Below are 24,608 nucleotides of genomic sequence, written 5' to 3'. Positions count from 1 at the left end.
GCATGGGGCTGTTCTCATATGTACGTGGTCACATTTGGTCTGTGAGGTGTAAGCTGTGAACCCAGGTACTACCTTTGCGTTTACTGCAGCCTTTGCTGTTTACACACATGCTGAGGTCTCCCCATGAGCTTCATCAGCCATTTCCCCTGATTCCTCATTCAGCAGGTAAATCTCCTAGTGGTGGAACATGACGATACCATTGAGGATGATGTGGGGTGAAGGACATCTGAGTGTTGAGAGGTGGATATGTGGGTCATGTGACAGTTAATTTAGGGGTCCACTTGATAGGTGATGGGTGTACCACGTTATCTGAGGGTGTCTGTGAAGGTGTTTAAAATCAGTGGAATGAATGAGGCAGATCACTGTCCTTATGTGGGGGACCCTGTCGACTGATGAAGGCCTGCAGGGGACCAATGTGACCCTCCTGTCTGATGGCCTTGGAACTGGAGCGTTCACATGAGCTTCGGCACAGCCTCCAGCACCCATGGCACACGGGCTCCTCCTGCGTCCTTTGACTGGAATTAACCATGAGAACCCTCTGTGACCTTCATGTCACCCCCACTCCTCGATTCCCCTGACCCTCCTTTCTGTCACGATCTCTTATTTCCTCAGAGCCACAGAGCAGGGCTGGGGTGTGAGTCCCTGTCCCAGGAACTCCAGGATGAGACAGGTGTGACCCGTAGGTGGACCAGGTTCCTGTGAGACCCAGGGCCCCATCAGCCCTTTCCCTGTCACACAGGCTGTGTCTCCACCTCCCCTTTCTCCTCACCCTGCTGCTTCCAGGACAGATGGGAGCCTGTGACAGAGGACGACAGACACACTATGGAAACTGTTACTGTGTGTCCTACCTCAGCACAGCCTCTGCTCACAGGTGCTTCCTGTCAGTGTCATGTGATCATGTGTTGACTTCTTTCACCTGAGTCTGTTGTCCACCTTCTCTGGGCCAAGCCCCCTCCTTCCTGATCAGGAAAACAGCAAAAACACCTATGGACGGGCAACTGCATTCCTGTGGTAATGAGAGAAGTAAAATGGGAAACCCGACAACAGGTTGTGCTCTGTCCTCACACAAATATCGTTCCCCTTAAAAAGAAGAGAAAGGGGACAGATGCGAGAACACAGAGGAGCCTTGGAGACACAAGGCCCAGGGGAACGCATCACTCTAGAATCTCAGAGGCTGTGCTTCCACCCCTTTGAGAGATGGAGCAGTCAGGGCATGGAGACAGCACAGAGTGGGTGTCTGGGGTGGGAGCAGGAAGTGGGGAGTTCTTACTCAATGGGCACAGAGTCAGTCTGGGGAAGAGAGAATTTCTAGATTTGAATGGTGGTGAGGTCATATGTACTTAACATCACTGTGTCTGTTTAAAGTTGATTAGCACGGCGAATGTTAGTTAATGTGTGTTTTACCTGCAAATGTCACACCAGTACTGATGAGAGGTGTGCACGTGTTTCCCAGGAGAGGTGGTGCCTCCTGACTTACAGGGTTGCAATGGCGTCAGGACTGCAGGCAGGGGGCTGGTATGGATGATCATTCTGAGAAGCTTGCTTTTGGCCAAGAACCTCAGAAGGGGGGTGACCCATGGGTGTCCCCAGGGAAATGGAATCTGGGTGTTCCCAGCACCTGCAGGACAGTTGAGCAACCCCTGTCACAGATGCCACTTCCACCCCACATGGCTGCACCTACTCCCACTCTCAGCTTCTAGTCAACAAAGGGAGAGTCTCCTGAGACATTTGTCTCCTGTGCAAATCTCACGTCTGCTCCATGGATGTCCTCAGTCTGTGAGATGTGCCCAGGCCTCACCGTGCATGATTACATCATGGGGACAGCAGAGGGACTTGCTGTGTGTGGAGGGTGTGCGAGACTCAGGGAAGCAAACCTGCTTTTAAGTATTTATGAGGCTGTTAAATCCCATCATGCATTTCAGCCCTGTTTAGTGGTTTAATAAAAGATACACCTACTCTGCACTGTGGTTCCCCCCATCTGTCACCTTGGCCTTCATGAGCTCCCAGTCCCCTTCCCGGGACAGCAGCCTCCAGATCACCCCCTCCAGGGTCGCAGGTGAATGCAGGGATGGCAGGTTCCAAACTGACCCTCTCTCACCAGGAAGCAGGCCCCATCACCCACACACGTCTCAGAACACCTGCTGCCACGGAGTCAGGGCCTGTGTCTCTCTGGAAGGAGGTGGCTCCAGGGTCCCAGTGCCCCATTGGTCTAGGAACCTGGAAGCCTTCTAAGCGGTTCACCTGTGGGAAGGGGCTGCCTGCCCTGGGGAAGTGAGACTAAAGGAAGAACACATGGGGCCTAACACCTGACTCAGCTGCAGGGCTGGGCGGGACTCTGGGCGGCAGGTCCTAACCAGCGTGGCCTGTTCCCTGGCGCTGGACTGGGACAGAGGCTGCACCTGCACTGCCACCTGCAGGCCCAGGGGCCTCAGCCAGCTCAAGGGAAAGACTGCCCTTTATGTTGTAATTCTTTTTACATCAAAATTTACATCAATGTTATTTTATATGAAATTATGATTTTCCAGTCTGGAAAGGATAAGTCTACTTCATGTCTTTCCTTGGACTTGGGGTGATGGTGGAGCATAATGTTAATCTGTTTTAATATTCACTTGAATAATTCATGAGATTAAAATAATGCTCAGTGTTTTTATCATAAGTTAGTGCTGTATCTTATCAAATGCTCTTCCAGCATCTATTGATATGATCATGTGATTTTTGGCTTTCATGTTGTTTATGTGGTGTATTATATTTATTTGTGAATATTATACCATTCTTGCATATCTTGGATAAACTTCACTTGATCTTGGTGTATGATCTGTTTAGTGTGTTGCTGTGAGGTGCCAGAGAGTCTGTTTTATGTCAATAATGTAACCAACATTTACACTCCTCTTCAGCCACATTCAGCTTTAATTATGATTAGAAATGGGCTTCATGAACTTCGGTTTACTCCAGTCTTATATGGTCTATGCAAATATACAAATCTTGTCATACTGGGTGATCTGTCAAGACATTATTTATTGTTATCAACTACAGCCAGACAATTAATCAGGAGAAGTTTTTCTCTGTATTATGATGAGGAGCCATGTTGGCCAGAGCAGGGCCACCTGCATCATGTCCTGGTACCTGTGCTGACAGATGCCTTCAGTAACTGCTCCATGGTGCACGCAGTAAATACAGTTAATTATGGTGGGAAACACGGCACCTACCAGAGTGGACTCGAGTATTCAGATAAAAGCCTGACATTTGCTCAATGTGGAAACTCTGGGGGATGACAGAGAGCAGTGTGACTGCGGGTCCTTCCAGCAGTGATGACAACCCACGCTGCTGAGGTGCCTGCAGCTTTGCACCTGGAAGCGCTTGTCACTCAGGCAGGTGTTGCACAAACTGCACCTACTCACCCCCGGGGACGCTCTGCAGGCCAGTCCCAAACATATGTGATCCTCTGGGCACTGCCTCAGGCAGAACCTCACATGCCCTGAAGATGCTTATCTGTGAGGCGGAGCCCCGAGTACTGAAGACGGCTGCTGCCACCATGGAAAGTGTACTGACCGCACTGGGCACTGCAAGGAGAACATTGGTGAAGGCAGATTTGTGGGTAATTTTCCAGCAGCATCCACTCCTGGTACCAGACCCTGTTCCAGTCCCTATGCCTGTGGTAACCAATCAACATGGGGAATGGAGGCTGACCAATTCCTGGGAAGTTGTATTAACCGCCCAAACTGAATCCATAAAAAAAATATTTATAAATTAGACTTGGCTAAAATTATATGCATTTGTCCCACCAAAGACTCCATTAAGAATGAAAAGACAAATATAAACTTAATCTGTCTCATGCCTTGTACCTCTTTGTGGTTCCCCAGTGAAAAAGTCTTCCACCTATATTTTTAGTAACAATCTGTTCATGAAAATCAGACATATTTCTGTCATGTGGCTCAAAAGAAGTTAACATCCTACCCTTACACAGCTCCAAAGTCCCTCCTAGATTTGTGGCTACATTTTCTACCAGAACTCAACTCCTGGAACCAGAGCTGGTTATAGTCCCAATGGCTTCTGTAACAAGGGAATGTGGACAAAGGAGGCTGGTCATTTTCCGTGCAGTTTAAAAAAACAATAAATGAGACACTAACAATGGACATTCATAGAACTGTATAAAAATTAAAAATGTTTATCCAACAATCACCAAAATTTCCATTAAGGGAATTAAAATACAAGCCTATACAGAAAATATAATTTCAAATCATATGTTTGTTGAAAGGAAATGTTTATTATACAGTAAGAACATTAAATGACTTCTGGCCAAGATGGAGGCTTAGACTGACATGCTCGGTCTCCCTCTAGAACTAAGAAGGAATATAACTACCTCAAAACAAAAGATAACCAGAAATTCTAGAAATAAAACTACATGGAAGCCCAACGTATGAAGTTATAAACCAGCGGTGCTCGTCCAGATGGGCAGGAGGGGCGAGAAACCACGGTTCTGTCTGTGGTAGCAGCAGGCATGGCGGCAGGACTGCGAGAAACACCAAGGGAGCCATCCTGGCTCTGGGCGAGACCCCGCAGCTCACGATTCCAACGCTGGGAAAGGCAGCCCCCCGCCCCCATTGCCTCGGACGGTGAGGTCCAAAGGACGGGGGGATGGATCCTGGTCTCTCAGCGGACAGTAACGGCAGGAATTCATCTTGGACCCCTGCCCGCACACAAAGCGCCACATTACGGCAAAGAAAAGCCGCCAATCACCGCCAGTCGCCTGGTAGCGACAAGTGCATGGGGCTCCGTCCCCTATAGGCTGCCCAGGAAGCAAAGCTAAATGCAGATCTGTCAGAATGAAGCAGACAACGATTGAAATCCTGGTGACACAGCTCACCAGGCAGGAGATGCAGGACCTAAAAGACGAACAAATAGAAAAGCTTTCTGAGGCTCAGTTCAGAGCTATAGTCGTAAGGTGGCTTACAGAATTAACAAACGATATGGAACAAGACAGGGAAGGAATGAAAGCTACTCATACCGAAATGAATGAAAACACATACAAGACACGTGGTGAGGAAATAAAATCCAGAGATCAAATCAACAAACCAGAACATAGGGAAGGAACAGTCAACCAGTGCAGATAGAGGGAAAAAAAGTAAGGAAAGTGAGGAGAGACTCAGAAACCTCTGGGACAGCTATAAGTGAACAAACATTCAAATAATAGGATTGCCAGAGGGCAAAGAAGAAGAACTAGAAATTGAAAAATTATGTGCAAAAATAATGAAGCAGAACTTCCCAAACTTGGGGAAGGAAATAGACGTACAGGTCCAGGAAGCACAGGGAGTTCCCGAAAAACTGGACCCAGGGAGAACCACTCCAAGACACATTATAATCAAATTGACAAAAATTAAAGATAAAGAGAGAATCTAAAAAGCAGCGAGAAGAAAAGAATCATGTACAAAGTGGTCCCAATTAGACTATCAGCTGATTTCTCAAAGGAGACCCTGTAGGCAAGAAGGGACTGGCAAGAAATATCCAAAGTAATGAAAATCAAAAACTTATAGCCACAAATACTCTATCAGCGAAATAGTTGTTCAGAATAGAAGGGCAGGGAAAGTGCTTCCAGGACAAAGTAAAACTGAAGGATTTCATTTGATCCAAACCACTGTTATATGAGATGTTAAAGGGACTTGTTTAGAAGAAGGAGGATCAAAACTATGAACATTAAAATAAAAACTGCATCACAAGAACCAACAACAGAAGCTAGGGAATCAAAACATAGGCAAACTAAACAGGCAACGAGAGTGGGAAAAGAATTATAGGTATGGGGAACATATTGGGGGAGATCAGCAGAAAGGGGGAAGGGGGAAAGGGAGGGAGATGGTACAGGAATTAAGAAGCATAGTAGGAGGGAGTGGAGTAGACAGGAAGATGTTGAGAAGAACTATATGCACAACCAATGGACATGGACTAAAAGGGGGGAACAACTGGAGGGAGGGGGGCCACCAGGTGGAGGGGAACAGAGGGAAAAGAAATTGGGACAACTGTAACAGCATAATCAATAAAACATATTTTTAAAAAAGAACATTTTATGTTGTGTCAGAGAGACCAGCACCCTCTGACCACAGTGACCATCCCCAGAAATGGCACAGCGATGCTGGGAGTGAGGGTTTCCTGTCAGGGTACAAGTTCCCTTTCCTGTGAGCACACCTGTGCTAGGAACTCTTTTCCCTCCCACTGAATCCCAACATCACTGACAACACTACACTGAAAAAAAACAGGTCAGTAAATTTCCTGTTATGATCATTTCAACATGTGCAGATACTGATTGTCAGCACTCATATGCACTCCTTTAGATTTTCCTCTTTTTTCCGTGGAAAAACAGGATCACTTCTGATGCACCTCAAATGCAGTTACAGCAAAGTGCCCCGGTCTTGTGTAACAAAGAAATTACAGAGGAAAAAGTAGACACAATTATAGACCTTCCAACATCAAGAATCAAGAATGTCATATCCGCTTGTGATCAGGAAGCAATTACTAAAAAAAATGATGTCATGGATGTATATAATATAATGTTAAAAATGGCTCTGCTTTGTTATTTTATGCACTAAAATAAACATTATTTGTATATTAAATTATGAAGTAAAAATGTGGAAGTTGTAAATATCATAGAGATTTGGGATTCAGACAGAAACAGCCTGAGAAAATGCTAATAAACCTGTTTAAATCTGTGTGAAGGATGAATGAGAATTTATCTTTTTAAAAAGATTTTATTTATTTATTTTTAGAGAGAGGAGAAAGGAGGGAGAAAGAGAGGGAGAGAACATGCCACCACTGGAGACCGGCCTGGAACCCAGGCGTGTGCCCCAACCAGGAACCAAACTCCCGAACCTCTGGTTTATAAGCCAGCGCTCAATTCACTGAGCCAAACAAGCCAGGGCAAGATGCTTGAGAATTTAAAGGTGTCAGACTCTTCTAGTCCACCATTTCTTCTAATGCTTAGAAGGTGAGGTTGTCGTTTGATCTAATTCCAATGTGTCCCATAAACTTGTCCCTGACTTACATGGTGAATTCAAGGAAGAAAATGCCCCCTAGATGCCCCAGAATGCCCGGGTGCCTGACCCCAGGGCCTCCTCACTTATACAGGAAAGGCTGCCCCACATGCAAATTTCTCTCAGAGCTGCAGGGTAAAAGCTCCTTTGTGCTGTGGGGGCTCCCAGCTCTCTCCTCACACGGGGCTCAGTTCTCTGGGGAAGGCAGAGCTGTGCTCTAGAAGAAGATGACACTGCTGGGTCTCCTCCTGTGCCTGGTGACAGCCCCCCAGGGTGAGTGTCTCAGATGTCACACACAGGTCTATGGGATGGTGGTGACTGCACATGACTGACAGGGACTGATGCTCTTTGTCCCTAGGTGTCCTGTCCCAGGTGCAGCTGCAGGAGTCGGGCCCAGGACTGGTGAAGCCCTCGCAGACCCTCTCCCTCACCTGCACGGTCTCTGGTTACTCCATCACCAGTGGTTACTACTGGAGCTGGATCCGCCAGCCCCCAGGGAAGGAGCTGGAGTGGATCGGGTACATAAGTTATAGTGGAAGCACTTACTACAGCCCGTCCCTCAAGAGCCGCACCTCCATCTCCAGAGACACATCCAAGAACCAGTTCTCCCTGCAGCTGAGCTCCGTGACCACCGAGGACACGGCCGTGTATTACTGTGCAGGAGACACAGTGAGGGGGAGTCAGCCTGAGACCAGACACAAACCTCCCTGCAGGAGGGGCTGCGACCCCCAGGGGGCGCGCAAGGTCTCTGAGCCCAAGGGCTGTCCCAGCAGCAGGTGCAGTGGGGGGTATGGGCTGGGTTCCTGGGTGATTTCCTTTTTCTGTAACAGCTTCCTTCAGGGAACCTCTCTGAGTTCTTGAATCTGCACTCACCTCTGAGTCTCTGAGTTAGAAAAGTGTGTTGTCAAGAAAGATAACATTCTCACATGGACAAAAGTCAGAGACCCTTTCAGACACTGTTGTGACTTCTTCCACTGAAACATGAACCCTTCTGGGCCACATCAGTGAATCAAATAGAGGCTCTGCTGGACCCAACAGTGCATTCCAACCCCACACTGCTCAGTGTCCAAACTGGCCACTAACAGGACACGTGCGCGCTGGACAGGGGACAGCAGAGGCCAATGAACTGAACTGCAGAGGAGAAAGACCCTCAGTGGTGACAGTCGTAGACATGGCATCATGCCCACAGCACCAAGTGTAGGTGCCACCACACAGAGGAAGAGGGACCCATGACAGCTTGGTGTGGATGTGCAGGTGATGACAAACACACACTCCAAAGGGACATGAAATGCTTATCATGCAGAGTTGAAAAATCTGTAGGGTACAGAAAAAACCCTTCTGCAAGTCACACATGCTTTGACAGAGCCTGGAAAGGGGACCTCCTCAGGGCTTTTATTTTATCTAAATGGTGGAGGAGTGGAATTCTGCTTAGAGAGGATTGCTATTGTAAATAGTGCTACGATGAACATAGGGGTGCATAGGGTCTTTTGAATTGGGGTTTCGGGATTCTTGGGATATAATCCTAGCAATGGAATCGCTGGTTCAAAAGACAGTTCCATTTTCAGTTTTTTGAGGTAATTCCATACTGTTTTCCATAGCGGCTGCACCAGTCTGCATTCCCACCAGCAGTGCACCAGGGATCCCGTTTCTCCGCATCCTCGCCAGCACTTGTTTGTTCATTTGTTGATGATGGCGATTCTCGTTGTGGTTTTTATTTGCGTCTCTCTGATGGTTAGTGATGTTGAGCATTCTTCCATATGCATATGGATCCTCTGCATGGCCTCTTCGGAGAAGTGTTTGTTCAGGTCCCTTACCCATTTTTTAATTGGGTTGTCTGTCTTTTTGGTGTTGAGTTTGTTATATATTTTGGAGATCAATCCCTTGTCTCAGGTATCATTGGGAAATATGTTTTCCCATATGGTTAGTTCCCTTTTCATCTTGCTGATGTTTTCTTCTGTTGAGCAGAAACTCTTCAGTTTGATGTAGTCCCATTTGTTTTTTCTTTTCTTTATTTCCCTTGCCTTAGGAGATATATCAGTGAAAATGTTGCTACGCAAGATATCTGAAATTTTCCTGCCTATGTTTTCCTCTAGGACTTTTATGGTGTCATGGCTTACATTTAAGCCTTTTTTCCATCTTGAGTTTATTCTGGTGTGTGAAGTAATTGGGTGTCCTGGTTTCATTTTTTTGCACGTCCCTGTCCAGTTCTCCCAGCACCATTTGTTGAAGAAGCTTTTTCGCTCCATTTTATATCCCTTCTCCCTTTGTCGAATATTAGTTGACCACAGAGACCTGGGCTTATTTCTGGGCTCTCTATCCTGTTTCATTGATGTATATGCCTGTTCTTATAGCAGTACCAGACTGGTTTGATAGTAAATAAGACTTTTTTTCTAGTTTCTATCTCTGATATTTTATTGTTGGTGTACAGAAATGTCTTCAACTTCTCAATATTGACTTTGTATCCCGCTGTTTTGCCAAATTCACTTATTAGGTTCAGGAGGGTTTTCTTTCTCTTTCTCTTTTTCTTTTTGTGGAGTCTATAGTGTTTTCTATGTACACTATCATGTCATCTGCAAATAATGACAGTTTTACTTCCTCTTCTCCAGTTTGGATGCCTTTTATTTCTCTTTCTTGTCTGATTGCTGTGGCTAGAACTTCGAAGACTATGTTGAATCGGAGTGGAGAGAATGGACATCCTTGTTTTGTTCCTGATCTTACGGGGGAACGCTTTCAGTTTTTGCCCAGTGAGTATGATGTTGGCTTCAGGGTTCTCATTTATGGCATTTATTATGTTGAGGTATGCTCTCTCTTCTCCTATTTTGCTGAGTGTTTTCATCATAAATGGGTCTTGTATTTTATCAAATGCTTTCTCAGCATCTATTAATATGATCATGTGATTTTTGTCTTTCATTTTGTTTATGTGGTGTATCATGTTTATTGATTTGCAAATATTAAACCATCCTTGCATCCCTGGGATGAATCCAACTTGATCATGGTGTATGATCTTTCTAATGTGTTGCTAGATCCGGTTTACCAATATCTTGTTGAGGATTTTAGATCTATGTTCATCAGCAATATTGGCCTGTAGTTTTCTTTCTTTGTTGTGTCTTGCCATGGTTTTGAAATTAGAGTAATACTGGCCTCAAAGAAAGAGTTTGGAAGTCTTCCCTCTTCTTGGATTTTTTTGAATAGTTTGAGAAAGATAGGAGTTAGTTCTTTCCTAAATGTTTTGTAAAATTCACCTGTGAAGCCACCCAGTTTAGAGCTTTTGTGTACTTGGAGTTTTTTTTTATTACTGCTTCAAAATCACTAGTTGTTATTGGTCTATTCGGGTTTTCTGCTTGTTCTCCATTCAGTTTTGGAAGATTGTATATTTCCAGAAATTTGTCCATTTCATCTAGGTTGTCAAATTTCTTGTCATACAGTAGTTTGTGGTAATTTCTTACAATCCTTTGTATTTCTATAGTATGGGTTTTGATTTCTCCCCTTTTGTTTCTGATTTAATTTATTTGGGTCCTCTTTTTTTTATTTTTATGAATCTGGTTAAAGGCTTGTCAATTTTGTTTATCTTTTCAAAGAACCAGCTCCTGGAGTTATTAATTCTTTGATTTATTCTTTTAGTCTCTATGTCACTTAATTGTGCTCTGATCTCGATGATCTCCTTCCTCCTACTCACTCTGGGCTTTGTTGGTTGTTATTCATCTAGCTCTTATAACTGTAGAGTTAGGTGTTTTATTTAAAATTCCTGTACCCTTTTTATATAGGCCTGTATTGCTATGAACTTCCCTTTCAGGACTGCTTTTGCTGTGTCCCATAGATTTTGGGCAATTTTGTGTTCGTTTTCATTTGTTTTGAGAAATTTTTTATTTCTTCCTTGACTTCATTGTTAACTCATTCAATATTTAATAGCATCTTCCTCAGTCTCCATGAATTTGAATGTTTTTGAGTTTTCTTCTTGAGGTTGGTTTCTAGTTTTAAGTCATTGTGATCTGTGAAGATGCTTGATATGTTTTCAGTTTTCTTGAATTTCTCGAGACCTGTTTGGTGTCCTACCATGTAGTCTATCTTTTAAAATGCTCCTTGTACTGTCAATAGAATGTATAGCTTGCTTCTTGGGGTGAAAATTTCTGTATACATCAATTAAGTGCATCTGACCTAGAGGACTGTTCAATGCCACATATTGTTGCTGTTTCTTTGCTTGGAAGATTTGTCTGTTGTTGACATTGGAGTGTCAAAACTCCCTATTATGAGTTTGTTGCTGTTTATATCTTTCTTGAAGTCCTCCAACGTTTTCTTTATATATTTGGGTGCCCTTATGTTGGGTTCATATCTGTTTACAAGGTTTAGATTTTCTTGATGGATTGTTCCCATAAGTATGATAAAATGTCCTTTTTTGTCTCTTGTTACGACCTTTGTTGTTAAATCTATTTTGTTTGATGTAAACATTTCTACTGCTGTTTTTTCATGTCTATTTGCTTGAAATATTTTTTCCATCCCTTCATTTCAGTCTGTGTAGATCTTTTGTTCTGAGGTGGGTCTCTTACAGACAACATATACATGGGTGGTCCTTATTCATTGCCATTTTTCTCTTTGTAGCTTTCTCTCTCTCTCTCTCTCTCTCTCTCTCTCTCCATCTTTGTAAAGCAGTCCATTTAGCATGTCTTGCAATGCTAGTTTGGTGGAGATGTGTTCTTTAGCCTTCTTTGTCTGGCAAACTCCTTATTTCACCTTTTGTTATAAATGAGAGCCTTGCTGGGTAGAGTAGTCTTCGTTGTAGGCCTTTGTTTTTCATTGCTTGGAATATTTTTTGCCATTCCCTTCTGGCTTGTAGTGTTTCTGTTGAGAAGTCTGATAATAGCCTTATCATAACTCCTTGTATATTATTAACAGTTTCTCTCTTGCTACCTTTAAAATTCTCTCTTTGTCTTTGAATTTTGCGATTTTAATATGATGTGTAAGTGAGTAGGCCTCTTTGAGTTCATCTTCATTGGGATCCTCTGTGATTCCTGGACTTCAGTGGCTTTTTCTCTCATCAGGTTAGGAAAGTTTTCTGTCATTCCTTTTTCAGACAGCTTTTCTATCCTTTGCTCCTCTTCTCCCTCTGGTACCCTTATGACATGGGTACTATTATGTTTTATGTTGTCCTGCAGTTCTCTTAAACCCTCTTCTGTAGGGGACAGTGAAAGCTGAAGTTACAAAAGGAAGGCCAACTCACTTGGCCAGGATCAGGTATTTGCAAGAACTTGCCTTAATGCATCTGAAACATGTAGCCTTTGATAATGAAAGCTGGAGCCCTGGGGGCTGGAAACAAGGCAGGAGCAGGGAACATCGTGACTACTAGATTAGAGCAGGAGCTGCTTGCAAGATATCTGCGAACACGCCGCCTACAGCTTTCTCAGAGGTTTCTCTTAAGTTTTGTTTCTTAGAAGTTTCACTTGTTAGTTTTACCTCCTGACTGCCAACATCAGTAGCTGATGTAATGAAACATTATAAATAAACTTGGTGGACTCAGGCCAGTGTCATGTGGAGGTCATGACACACTTCATTCTTTTCAGTCTTTTTTCCATTTTGTTACACTGTCTGGATTTTTTTTTTCTTCGTTTTCCTTCAGCTTGGTCACCTGTTCCTTTGCTTCATTTAATCTGCTTTTAATTCCTTCTACTGTGTTTTTCAGTTCAGAAATAGTATTTTTTATTTCCTCCTGGCTCTATCTCGATAGTTTCTATATACTAAGTTCCTTGTAATTTCCATGGAATTCTTTGTAGTTTTGCTAGAGTTTTTTATTGTTCCCCTGGTGTCTTTGTAGTTCTCTCTGAGATTGCTGAGCTCATTGAGCTTCCTTAAAATCATCACCTGCCCCATCATCACCTCTGTCTTCTACTGTGTGTTAAATAAGTCTTCCCACACACATTTAAGCTGATTTTATGCCTTTCCTTTACACCACTCTCTAGAAGTGTCAATGAGGTTCATTGTACTTTTACGGAGTCTACCGCACACACCAAAAACTGCATATGTCAAACCAACCAGATGCACTCATTCTAGGCTCTGGCTCACACGACCAATTCTAACATACGCTCCCGTGTTGTAGAACACGCTGTGATGTCAAATCCAACCAATGTTCTCTTTTGTCTCAGTTTACACCACCTCTTCCTTGCCTCCATCCCCACTGGCCTCTTTCACATTCTAGAAATAATTGCCTGGTGGAAGAACGGTGTCGCTCAGAGAACCATGAGGATGCAGCGAGCAGAAGAAAAGAAGTTTATTTGAGGGAATTAGCAAGTGGGGAGCAAGCCGTGCTGCGAATGGCCTGACTCCGGGGTCCTAGGGAAGGAGGGGCTGTTTTATAGGGGGGAGAAAAAAGAAACTATTGAGTTCAGTCGTTATCTCGCAGGTGCGAGTCTGGGGCTGATCAAGGCCAAACAGAGCTCGGGTTGATGCACCGCACAGTCACAGGAAACTCCCAGAAAGCTTCAGGCAGGCAGAAGGAGGGGGAATGGCGTGAAAACCAAGGCTGTCACCTGGGTCTGGCTATCCAGGCATCTCTACGTCACACTCCCTCACACCGTTTGGTGTTTCTGCCAAATCCATGGGACGCTGCAGTGTGCACTGTCAGGATGGACCGCAGTGTATCATCCACGCACCTCCTGAAGGACGTTTTGGCAAATGTGAATGAATCTGCTACAAACACTGCGTGCAGGCTTCCCTACAAACATGGTTCTCATGCTCCTTTGGGTCAACACCAAGGGGTCTGGTTGTTGGATCCTGTGGTGAGGATGTGTTGTTCTGTAAGAAACCACCAAGCTGTCCCCCAGCGTGGCCACGACCCTCTGCACTGCCACCAGCAACGGCCAAGAGAAAAGCTGCCGGTCACCCCTGCACCGTGACTTGCCATTACGTGAATGACGGTGTCCACGGGTTCCACGCTGTGCCTGTGTGCCCTGCGCCTGTTCTGTGCCAACTCCGTGGGGACTTAATCACCATGGGTTTAATCTCCGTCTCTGGTAGTGCGGGTCACTCCAAGTGTGTCCTTCAAGATGTGTTGCTATTCCAGCTGTTGGCATCTTCACAAAACTCTTAGAAGCAGCTTCTTTATTTCAGAAACAGGTTGGGGTTTCAATTGGGTTTGAATTGAAACTATAAATGTTATTTAGGGACAGTTGGCATCTCAACTATGGTTGAACTTTCCATCCACACACATAGTGTATGGCCTACCTCTTCCCTTATTCACATTCTCTGAGCAACATTTCATAATTTCCATGGACGGTTCTTGTGCATCAAATTTCAGATGTATCCTAAGGCATTTTCTCTTTGTTTTTACATTATTGCAGTTTTTTTTCTTTCCAAATTTATTTTCCTGTTGCTTGGTGATTTTATACTAATTATTTTGAATATATATATATATATATATATTTTCATATTACTTAAGATTTTCTATGTAATTAATTGCATAATCTCTGAACAGAAAAGCAGGCCTTTCCCCTGAAGCCTCTGGTGGGCTTGCGGGGCAGGCTCTGCTGGGGTGACCATGTAGATGAGGCTCAGGGAGGCAGTGTGGCCGCACCTCGATGGTGACGTCTCTCACAGCAGCACCACCAGCCGGGCTTCCTGTCCAGATTCCAAAGCTGCATGATGGGCTCTGGGCAGACTCTGGGGCAGGTCATTCCCACGCTGCATGGGACGCGGCAGGTTTCACTGCTTCCCTCAGAACCTTCTTTGGTCCCCTTTCCCACCTGGCGTCAGAACTTCTCAGAATCCAGCACAAAATTAGGTTTTCAGAAGGAAGCTGTTTGGGCCTCTGAGAGCCTGGAGAGTCTGGTTTGTCAGAGCAACGTCCCCTCCCCCAGCAGGGCCCAGTCTGCAAGGGAGCCTGGACCTCCCTCTGGGCTCGGAATGGGCAGCAGAACAAAACAGGTGGCTGGGGGTGAAGAGCTCGCATGGGGCCTTGTTTTCACTTTCTGGGCCACAGTCAGGCCTTAAAGTGAATCAGGGGAAACCCCGTGATGCTGTGGTTGGGCACTGGGTGTGCCGTTTAGAGACAGATTTCCACCCTGTAGGTGGCCCTCCTGCAACCAGCCCCCTGGCTCCCACCGTCTCCCCACACACAGCAGGGAGGGTGGTGGCTAGCGCAGTCAGTCACCGGTCGTGACATGAGGAACCGCCTCCCCACCCACTGTCAGAGCCTTCGTTCCCAGCAGGAGGGAAGCTCCAGGTGGGCTGAGGGGCTGCCGTGAGGACCTCTCAGCAGTGCCACTGTGGCTCCTCCCGTGGTTCCGCTGGGGACGGTTCAGGTGTGAGGAACTGCCTGCAGTCAGAGGCCTCACAGACCTTCCAACAGGCGCTCCATGGGGAACACACCAGGGCCTGAAGGGGCCTGGCCCTGCCATGGTCACGGCTGGGGACACTGCTTTGTCCTCCTCCAGGTGCCACCGTCAACCCTCAAGCTGGAGCAGCCCAGCAGACTGCCACCCTGTGGTCCCCTCAGCGGCAGCCAGGCTTTGCCCGGGGGCCAGCAGCAGACAGTGGCCACGCACCGATTAGCTGACCTGCAGCGGCTCTTGGATGTGCAGAGAATGGTGACATGCTGCCCCAGCCATGGATGCAGCCGCCTCGGGGGACAACACGCGTGTGTCAAGCACAGAGAGTAAGACCACAGGCCTGCGGGCAGTGGGGCTGATGATGAAGCTACCTGGGGGCTGCAGCAGGAAGTACCAGGAGGGACACAGCCCCGTACCACACGTGCAGCAGGGTCACCAAACTGAAACTCTCCCCTACGATGCGCCTTGTGCAGGAGTCACCTGTGATGAGCCAGCCCTCTCTGCTGAGCAACACTGGGGTCCTTTTAGGAGGAAGAGCTTCCATCCTCCCACCCCATGCCCCCTGCAGAGACACTCCAACACCTCCCTGTGCTCAGCTGCACGGCACCCTCATGTGCAAGCAAAATACAAATGCACCCCTGTTTCCTTTCCACTGGGGGTCCTCTGGGACTGAGGACTGTTACCTGCATCCCCCATGGCCCCAGACTCATTCAGTGTGCTGGGACTGGGGGTCGGGTGTTGTGTGTCTGACACCAGGAACACAGGAGTGTTTGACTCTGTCCTTGTTGCCTAGAGGGAGATAGGTGTGTAACTGGCCCTCGGTGTTGCCAAAAGTAATTAATTAATTAAATCCAATCAATGGATGTGTGTATACAGACTCTGGTAGGTCCACAATGCCCACACCCAGGGGACTGCCTGTGAGCACCCCTGTCTCTGCTTCTGCCTTGCATCCAACTTGCCCACAGACACGACTCTGGAGGAACTTGGCTGCAGAACTGGGGCCATGCTCCCGCGGGCTGTGCACATCCAGGGCCTATCATCAGGGAACGATGCTCAAGCAGGCGGCTTCCTGTTTCAATGTGGTTGCACACTGGGGGTGCAGAGCCTGCTGGGTCTTGGTCACCCAGAGAAATGCCTGTCTCCTTCCTCCTCCTCCTTCCCATGCTGAGTCTCTTGTGGGCTCACTGTCTGGGAGACCTGACAGTGCACAGCAGTGTTCATAGCGACCTGGCGTGACTAATATTGTTGCTTATTTTTGTCTTCAGGTGTTCTGTCCCAGGTGCAGCTGCAGGAGTCGAGCTCCAAGGTGGTGCAGCCCGGGGAGTCCCTCTCCCTCACCTGTGCCATCTCGGGGGGCAGTGTCCCCAGCAACAGTGATACCTGGAACTGGCTCAGGCAGCCCCTGGGGAGAGGTCTCCAGTGGCTGCGAAGGACACACTGCAGGTCCAAGTGGTAAAGCGATCATGCACCATCTCTTCAAGGTCAGTTAGTCACTGACGCAGACACGTTCAGGAACCAGTTCTCCCTGCAGCTGAGTTGCAGGAGCACTGAGGACACAGCCGTGCATTACTGTGCTACAGTCACAGGGCGAGGAAGTCAGCGTGAGCCCAGACACAGACCTCCCTGCTGGAGACAGAAGTGCTTGGTGGCAGTGGACATTCAGGCACAGGAGGGCGCTCAGACATTAGGGGACACACAGGACACCGGGGGGCACACAGCACACCAGGGGGCACTCATGACACCAGGAGCTGCTCAGGACACAAGGACGCTCACAAGACCTCAGGGGCCCACAGGACACCACATCACAGAAACCTACTGCTGGGCAGGAGCCGAGAGTCTAGAGACCGTGTCTCCACTGCGATCAGGGTTTTCTTCTGCTTGTTATTGGCCCCTTGGGACAACCATGTCTTTTTTTTGAATCTCTAACTTCTCACATCATCGGTGGGACAAGGACAGAGAAACAAACACTTGTTTGCAGGTGAACTCTGAACAGTCACTGGAGACATTTCCTTCACTTGTTTCCTCTAGGACCTTGGCAAAGAGATTTTCCTGAGAGTTCTCATGGTCCCTTGATTGGGACAAATTTTTTTTAAAGGGAGACAACAAGGAAATCAGTACACTCCTTGTTTTACTCTGACACTCGCTGTCCTCAGACTGGTACACACTGTCCTCACATTGGCCCCTTTCAGCAGACAAGCACACCCCTGCCCCTTGTGGTCTTTAATAACGTTTTACCCATCGCTGCATACACACATTTGATATCTTCATCTGGTGTCTGCATCACTTCATGGACATCCTGGACACATGCAAGACACGTGGCCTGAAGCTGGCTGCAGCTCCCTGTTGAGCCCACCAGCCACACAAGCAAAACACCAGTAGACTCAAGGCTACTGCAGGACAGGCTGTGAAACATGGGGACAAGGCAGCTCAGGGCACCTCCTGTCTCACAGGGTTGAGTTCAGTGGATGTCCTCACATTTTTCTACCTGCAGAACATTTCAGGGGACAGAAAAGCCCTTTGTCATCTGGCAGCCAAGGGAAGGTGTCCCAGGGTCGCTGATGTCTGCAGTGGCCAGAGCTTAAATGTACAGATAGATATCTGGAGATGTGGATGTCACACACGAAGCAGGACTGGGAGAGAAATTCAGACCTGGGATTATGTCAGAGTCCTCAAAATTTAGTAAGTGACAGTAATAGAAGTGTTTACCTAAGAAATTGAAAAAGGGACAGAAAATGTAAACTTCAATTGAGTGTAACTCAAAACATTAAAAATAATAATGTTGTCTTTTCTTCATACTCACTCATGCTGTCTAAAATGACCAACTAACTTGCTTGCACTCTGAAACTGAGACCATGGGATATTGCAAATATCAAATTAACAACATATACTCTCATTCTGTAATAAATAAAAAATACAAATTTGCATGAAAATTTCAGGTTTTGTGTCCTCATGTTCCTCTCTTCTTCACAGACTAACTCTAAACTTACAGCTGAGAACTGCCTTGCCCAACCCTTTGCTGGACTGAAAGACACGAGGGTCAAGCTGCCTCAGTGGCTCAGAGTGACCACTAGAGGCGCTGTGACCTCCACAGCCCTGTCCTGGGACTCTCCGGAGTGGTTTACCAGTGACCCTCACTGACGAATCTTCTCTAAATTCCCACCACCTCTCAGATGGAGCCCATGCACTGTTCTTCCTGGACAAACTGAAGAGCTGACTCGCTGCCTGTCTTAAGGTCTCGCAAGTATCTTTCTGTCTGTATTTCCTTCTGGTGTCTGGTCTCCTCACAACCTGCATGCTGCTCTCTTGGCATAATGAACCCTTGGCCATGTCAACCCGCTCACTCTGCTGCACAGCACACTCTGTACGAGCTTTTTGTAGCCTTAGCCATTGGTGGCCACGTTAATACACTTGAGATAATCTCTCCCCTTTTAGTCTAGGTTGCTTGTATGGCAGGTCTATTCACACTTTTTGATGTATCTTCTGCAGCTTCCTTAGATTTAATGTTATAATACCCCTAAAATGACACTGATTTTCTGTTTTAAAATCTGGCAGAATAATTAACACCATAAATTGCAAGCCAATTATTAATCCATAAAATGAGTCCTCGAGTCCACTCTAGGAAAATGTGTGCACTGGGTCAGAAAGTCCAGGAAAGCAGTGGTCCTTAGAGAATAGTAAGTATTGCCCTACACACTCTAGTGACAACTGAGTTCACAGCAAGTCTTCCCCTGGACCTGACCTTGGAGGCTGAGCAGGGCTGCCTCCCCTACGGCTGAAGCAGCTCTGGAAAAAGGTCCTCTCCTCAACCCTATTTAGTCAGGCTCTTCCCCGTGTCTTTACCAGAAGGCTGCCACTGTGGGACTTTAAGGCCCATCTTTGCACAGCTCAATAATGGAATCAACCCTGTTAAGTTGGTTGGGTAGAATCCTCTGCTGTTAATAGTTGATCACCCTCACTATCTCATTGGAAATCAGCCTGCAGTGATATCTGATCACCTGGGCCTGCTTTTAGCATGAATGCTGTTCAGGTAGAATAGCCAGCCAGGTTCACTCCTGCTGTTCCTTCTTAGTACTTTCTGTCCACTGACCCCACCCTGCTCCCTGCACCTAAATTTCAGCATGTCCTTGTTTTATTTAAAGTTGAACCCAGTCTCTCTCTGCTTCTGCAAATCTCCATTGAATACTCCTCCCAGTTCACTCAGCCTTCCTGGCGCTAAACAAGGGTGAGAGTTAATGTTTTCTTCAGCTCTCTGCCCCCTGAGTGCCTGAGCTGATTCTTATGTACGTCATTCCTGCCCATTAACATGGCCACAGAGCACAAAATACCTGCCACGCAGTATTAGTTGATGACTTCAGATCACATCCACCTTGGGAGGTGGCACTCCATCCCAACCAGAATTTACCTGCCTTCTCCCAGGAGCACAGACTGGGTGTGAATGTCTCAATACCTCCCAGGAGGCTCACACATGCCCCTGTGCTTGTGCCCTGGGGCTTTAGGGTTATGAACCCAGGCTTTAGGCCTCACCTGCAAGGCAGGGTGGTAAATATGCACACTCAAGTGGGGAACCACCCATTTGAACCCAGCACCCCCTCCACAGTGCAGTGTTCCTCACCACCCACTGTATCCTCAATACTGTCCCTCACTGTCCCCCTCCAGGATGGGCAGTGCCACTGTCCTTGCCACCCTTTTGGTTGTCCTCCCAGATGAGTCACGGTCTCAGTGTTCAGATCAAAGTGGAGGAAGGGCAGCAGGGAGCCCCTGGCCTGCATCTTGCTCTCCCACACAGGTGTCTGCACTCAGGTGCAGCTGGTGTCATCTGGGGCAGAGGTGAAAACACCCAGGGAGTCTCTGAGGATTTCCTGCAGGACTTCAGGATACATCCCTATGAGCAGCTGGGTCAGCTAAGGGCACCAGACACCTAGAAAAAACTTGGAGTGTATGTGAAGGAGAAATCCTGGTGACCTGGAAATCAGATACAGACTGGCCTTCCAAGGCCACCTCACCATCTCCAGGGACAACCCCATCAGCACCGGCTCCTGCTGTGGAGCAGCCTCAAGGCCTCTGGCACAGCCTTGCATTACTGTGTGAGGGGCACAGGGCGAGAAACCATGGGCTGAGACCTCAAAATTCCTCCACTAGCTGAGGAGGAGAGCCCCCTAAGTCCCCTCCCAGGGACCCATCAGATCCATCACCAAAAGAAATACTGTGCTGTGTCCACAGGACTGAGAACAGGGGCTGGTTAGTGGAGAAGTGCAGGCCCTGATGGACAAGACACACCTGCCCCTGGGGCCCTGGGGCCTCTTTCTGGAAGGCGATCCCTGTGCGGAGCTCACACCCTGAGCTCTCTGATGTGGCTCTGTAGGGTTCATGGCTCCTTCTAACCACAGCTCCCCATGAACAACGCATTCAAAGACATTATCTAGAAGGGGGCTATAAGCCTGAACAAGTTTTCAACATGGATGAAACGTGCTTATTCTGGAAACGGATGCCGTCTCACACTTTCATTATGAAGGAAGACGCAAAAGCCGCTGGTTTCAAGTCCCAAAAAGATAGGGTAACTTTAATCATGTGTGGGAATGCTGGGGGCTCTGTGATAAAGCCAGGGCTTGTTTATAAGTCCGAGAACCCAAGGGCCCTAAAAACAAAAATGAGAATGTGTTGCCTGTGTACTGGATGCACAGCCCTAAGGCTTGGATCATGAAACTCCTCACGACTGATTGGTTTCATCAATGTTTTATACTGGAGGTTAAGGTTTATCTGGCAGAGAAAGGCCTTGATTTCAAAGTGCTTCTGATAACGGGCAATGCTGGAGGCCATGCTGCTGACCTGACGTATGATGGCGTCCAGATGGACTTCTTGCCGCCGAACACCACATCGCTCATTCAGCCAACGGATCAAGGCGTTATTCACGCTTTTAAGGTGCTCTACACCCAAAACGCCCTGCAAAACCTCGTTGAAGCTGCGGACTCGGATGAAGACTTCTCGCTAAAGCCGTACTGCCATGCGTACACAATTGCATCGTGTCTTCAAAATATTCAAAGGGCCATGAAGGAGATGAAGAGTGAGACTTTGAATGTCAGCTGGAAAAAATTATGGCCATAAGTGGTCCATGATTACAAGGGATTCTCTCCTGATGCAATCCATCACTCTGTGGTGCATAAGGCTGTGAAGCTGCCAAAATACTGGGAGGAGAGGACTTCAGTGACATGACTACTGAAGATGTAAATACCCTGATCAATGTGCACTCTCAACCACTAATGGATGAAGACCTGAAGGAGCTAAGTCAGTAAATGGAGAAGGGGATAAGGGACAAGGTAAACAATGGGTTGAAGAAGAGGAGGAGGTTGTCCTAACACTTGATCATCTTGCAACCATGGTCAGAATGGCCAAAGAATTTCAACGAGTGGCTGAAGAACGGGACCCTCATATGGGTCATTTGTTGCAGTTTGCAAACTCAATCGACAGTGCCACGTCAGTTTACAAAAACATTCTCAATCAGAAGAAGCAGCAGCGCCAGCAACTCTCCATAACTACGTTCATCACTCGAACAAAGAGGTCGGTTATGCCTATGCCTTTAGTGGGAGTAGAAGTTACAGATGAGGCCGAAGATATCACTGCACCACCTGCAGAAGCGCCTGATGAAGCGGTGCCTTTAGAAGAGCTGTAATGCGCTTCTTTGCTGTGCAGTACATTCATCTCATCTTCATCACCTTCATCATCATCAGTACCGCACAGCTAATTCATCATCTTCATCATTCAAGTTGTAGTATACTTCACTGGTGAGTACCCATATGAAATTTTACAGTACTGTACACATATGTTGTTAAAGTTACATATGTTTAAGAGTGTAGAATGTGTTTAAGAACATAAGTAGTGTTTATAAAAGTGTGGAAAAGGTTAATAACGGAGTGGGAAAGATTAATAAGGAACTGGGAAGTGTTTATAAGTGTGTGGGAATAGTTTATAAAGCCTTAAAATATATATAAATGCTAAAATAATTGTAAGGTTCCTACAATTTTTAGCTATCATGGGGGTCTAGAACATAATACCTGTGATAAGTGAGGGGTCACTGTATCTCACAGGAAAATGAGGAAAGAGAAGAAGAGCTGACTAAACAACAAGAAAAATCACAACCTAATTAAGCAAGAACATGGAGTATGTGAGACCTCAGTCCTGGTTAATCCCACCATTCATGTACCCAGGTTGCTTTTGCCCCAGTGTTACACATGGATACCGCAGCGAGTGAGGCTCCTGCTCCCATGGACATCCGTCATGAGCTGACATGGTGACAGCATTCCCAAGGGTCACAGTCAGGTGTGAAAAGGACGAATGAAGCAGGAGACGATTTCCTGAAATTAACTTCTGAAGAGCCAGGAGAGCCCTGACCTACCCTCTCTCCTGCCTCCCTGACTGGAACTGCATCACATGTCCACAGAGACACGGGTTCCTGATGTGGAACATGGGGCTGCATCAATGTGATTGTCTATTTCTCATATAAAATTAAGCAACTCAATAACAGGAGGGCTTTGAGTTATTCGTCAGTTCTGTAATTGATAGAAAAAAAGAACAATGTTTTCATATAACTAATGATCTCACTGACCCTGGGTTATTCCTTCTCAGAGAAAGCCATGAGGATCTTCAGTTGTGTAAGGCACAGACTTGCAGTGAGCAGCACACTAACCCTAGAGATCTAGTGCTCAGTAAAGTGAGTGCAGACAACACTAATGTATTATAAACACACAGTTGCTTAGAGACTAGACCTGATTATTCCAAGCCCTAAAAAGAGATGAAAATTATGAAAGGTAATGCTGGTGCTATCTGGGGCTACAACGACAATCATTACAGTATAGAAATACGTATATCAAAGTAACATGTTGTGCACATTAACTTTACACAATGTGATATGGCATATATTTAAATTTTAATAAAATTTTTGTACAATCAATTTAGGAACTGATAAATGTTTTTCTACATCTTTGCCGAAACATGGCATCAAGATTGACTTAAATTTGTGTTCCCAATGTTTGGACCTGGTTTTACCACAGAGTCTAGAGGATAAAAACAAAAATGAAACAGTGAGGCTGCTGCACATTCAGCACCAAACTCCGCTGAAGAAACATGACCCTGGAGCACTGTCTGCTTCTCTGTAGAGCCCACACTTGTCTCCCAATGACCCCACACATGTTCCACCTCCTCCAACACTGGGTCCATGTGCTTAGGATCACTCTCTCTTATACTTCATTCTCTAATCACCTTTTTGGGGAAATTGTGTCAAATGGAACTTCTTGTCTCCTGCAGTTGTAATTCCTCTGCTTGTGAAGGTTAATTTCCTTGGTGTGTTCCTTACTGGTAACCTGAAAAGGCACCTTTACCTTTTTGGGGGTGGGGATTGTATTTACTGTGTCTTCCTACTCTCAGAGTGACATGATCTTGTTTCCCTCCACAGTTTATTAATAACCAAAATGTCACAGCTCTTTTTTACAAGTAGACATAACGTTTTGTTTCCTGGGGATTGGAACACTTGAGTAACCCATCCAAACCCACATAAGCATATGCACACCGAGTATATTTTTTTCTGGGTGAGCAACAATGTGAACTAGTGTCCATCCAAGCTCATATTCTCTCTATGGCCAGGACTGACCTGTGTACACCTGTTCAAACCAAGGGGCCAGAGACCAGCTGATGAATGTGGGACTCACCTGGTTCTGAACATCAGGATCTGTCTCTCCCCTTCTGTTGGCCTGTCACAGGTCAGCTCACATTTTCAGGTTTTAAACAAGGCGCTGAGGTTTTTCTTCTTCTTGGGATGTATCCTCCAAATTCTGGTTACTCTTTAATAACCTACTTCCAGGTATGTAGAGTTTATCACTTAATTCATTCAATAAATATTATGGAACACCCATGCTGAATTATTGTGCATTCAAAGCCTTGTTCATGCAAAGAAGTAGAGCAAAGGGCTTTTCAATATAAAACAAATGGATCTAAATCACTCACCGCAGTGGTGAGGACATGGGGTAATGGCGGGTGACCTGTCCCAGGTGTGACATATCAGGACTGGAGCAGGTGAGGCCTCACAGAGGATCTTTCTGCCTCCAAGGTGGGTAATAATATTAATATTAATGATGGAAATAGTCACAGAGCTGGCAGCCTATTATGCATTTTACCCATCAAGTTGCCACTGCAGGCCCATGTCTACTCTTCAGACAGAAGCCCAGAGAGTGAGGCCACATCTTCTGTGTCCCAGTGTGAGGAGGACAGAGCTGCGTCGTCCTCT

The 24,608-nt window shown here is 46.4% G+C and overlaps 1 gene segment (V, D, J or C); it reads left to right on the top strand.

Moving 5' to 3' along the window:
- Positions 1-219, top strand: part of LOC149992544 (immunoglobulin heavy variable 1-46-like) — a 42,896-nt gene extending 42,677 nt beyond the window's left edge. The window contains 1 exon segment of the V gene segment in view: positions 166-219. Coding sequence covers positions 166-219 — 54 coding nt within the window.
- The last annotated feature ends 24,389 nt before the right edge of the window (positions 220-24,608 follow it).

The sequence above is a fragment of the Furipterus horrens genome, unplaced genomic scaffold, assembly GCF_987537825.1.
Source record: "Furipterus horrens unplaced genomic scaffold, mFurHor1.1.pri manual_scaffold_15, whole genome shotgun sequence".
NCBI classification, from domain to species: domain Eukaryota; kingdom Metazoa; phylum Chordata; class Mammalia; order Chiroptera; family Furipteridae; genus Furipterus; species Furipterus horrens.
This window is presented reverse-complemented; position numbering and strand designations above follow the sequence as displayed.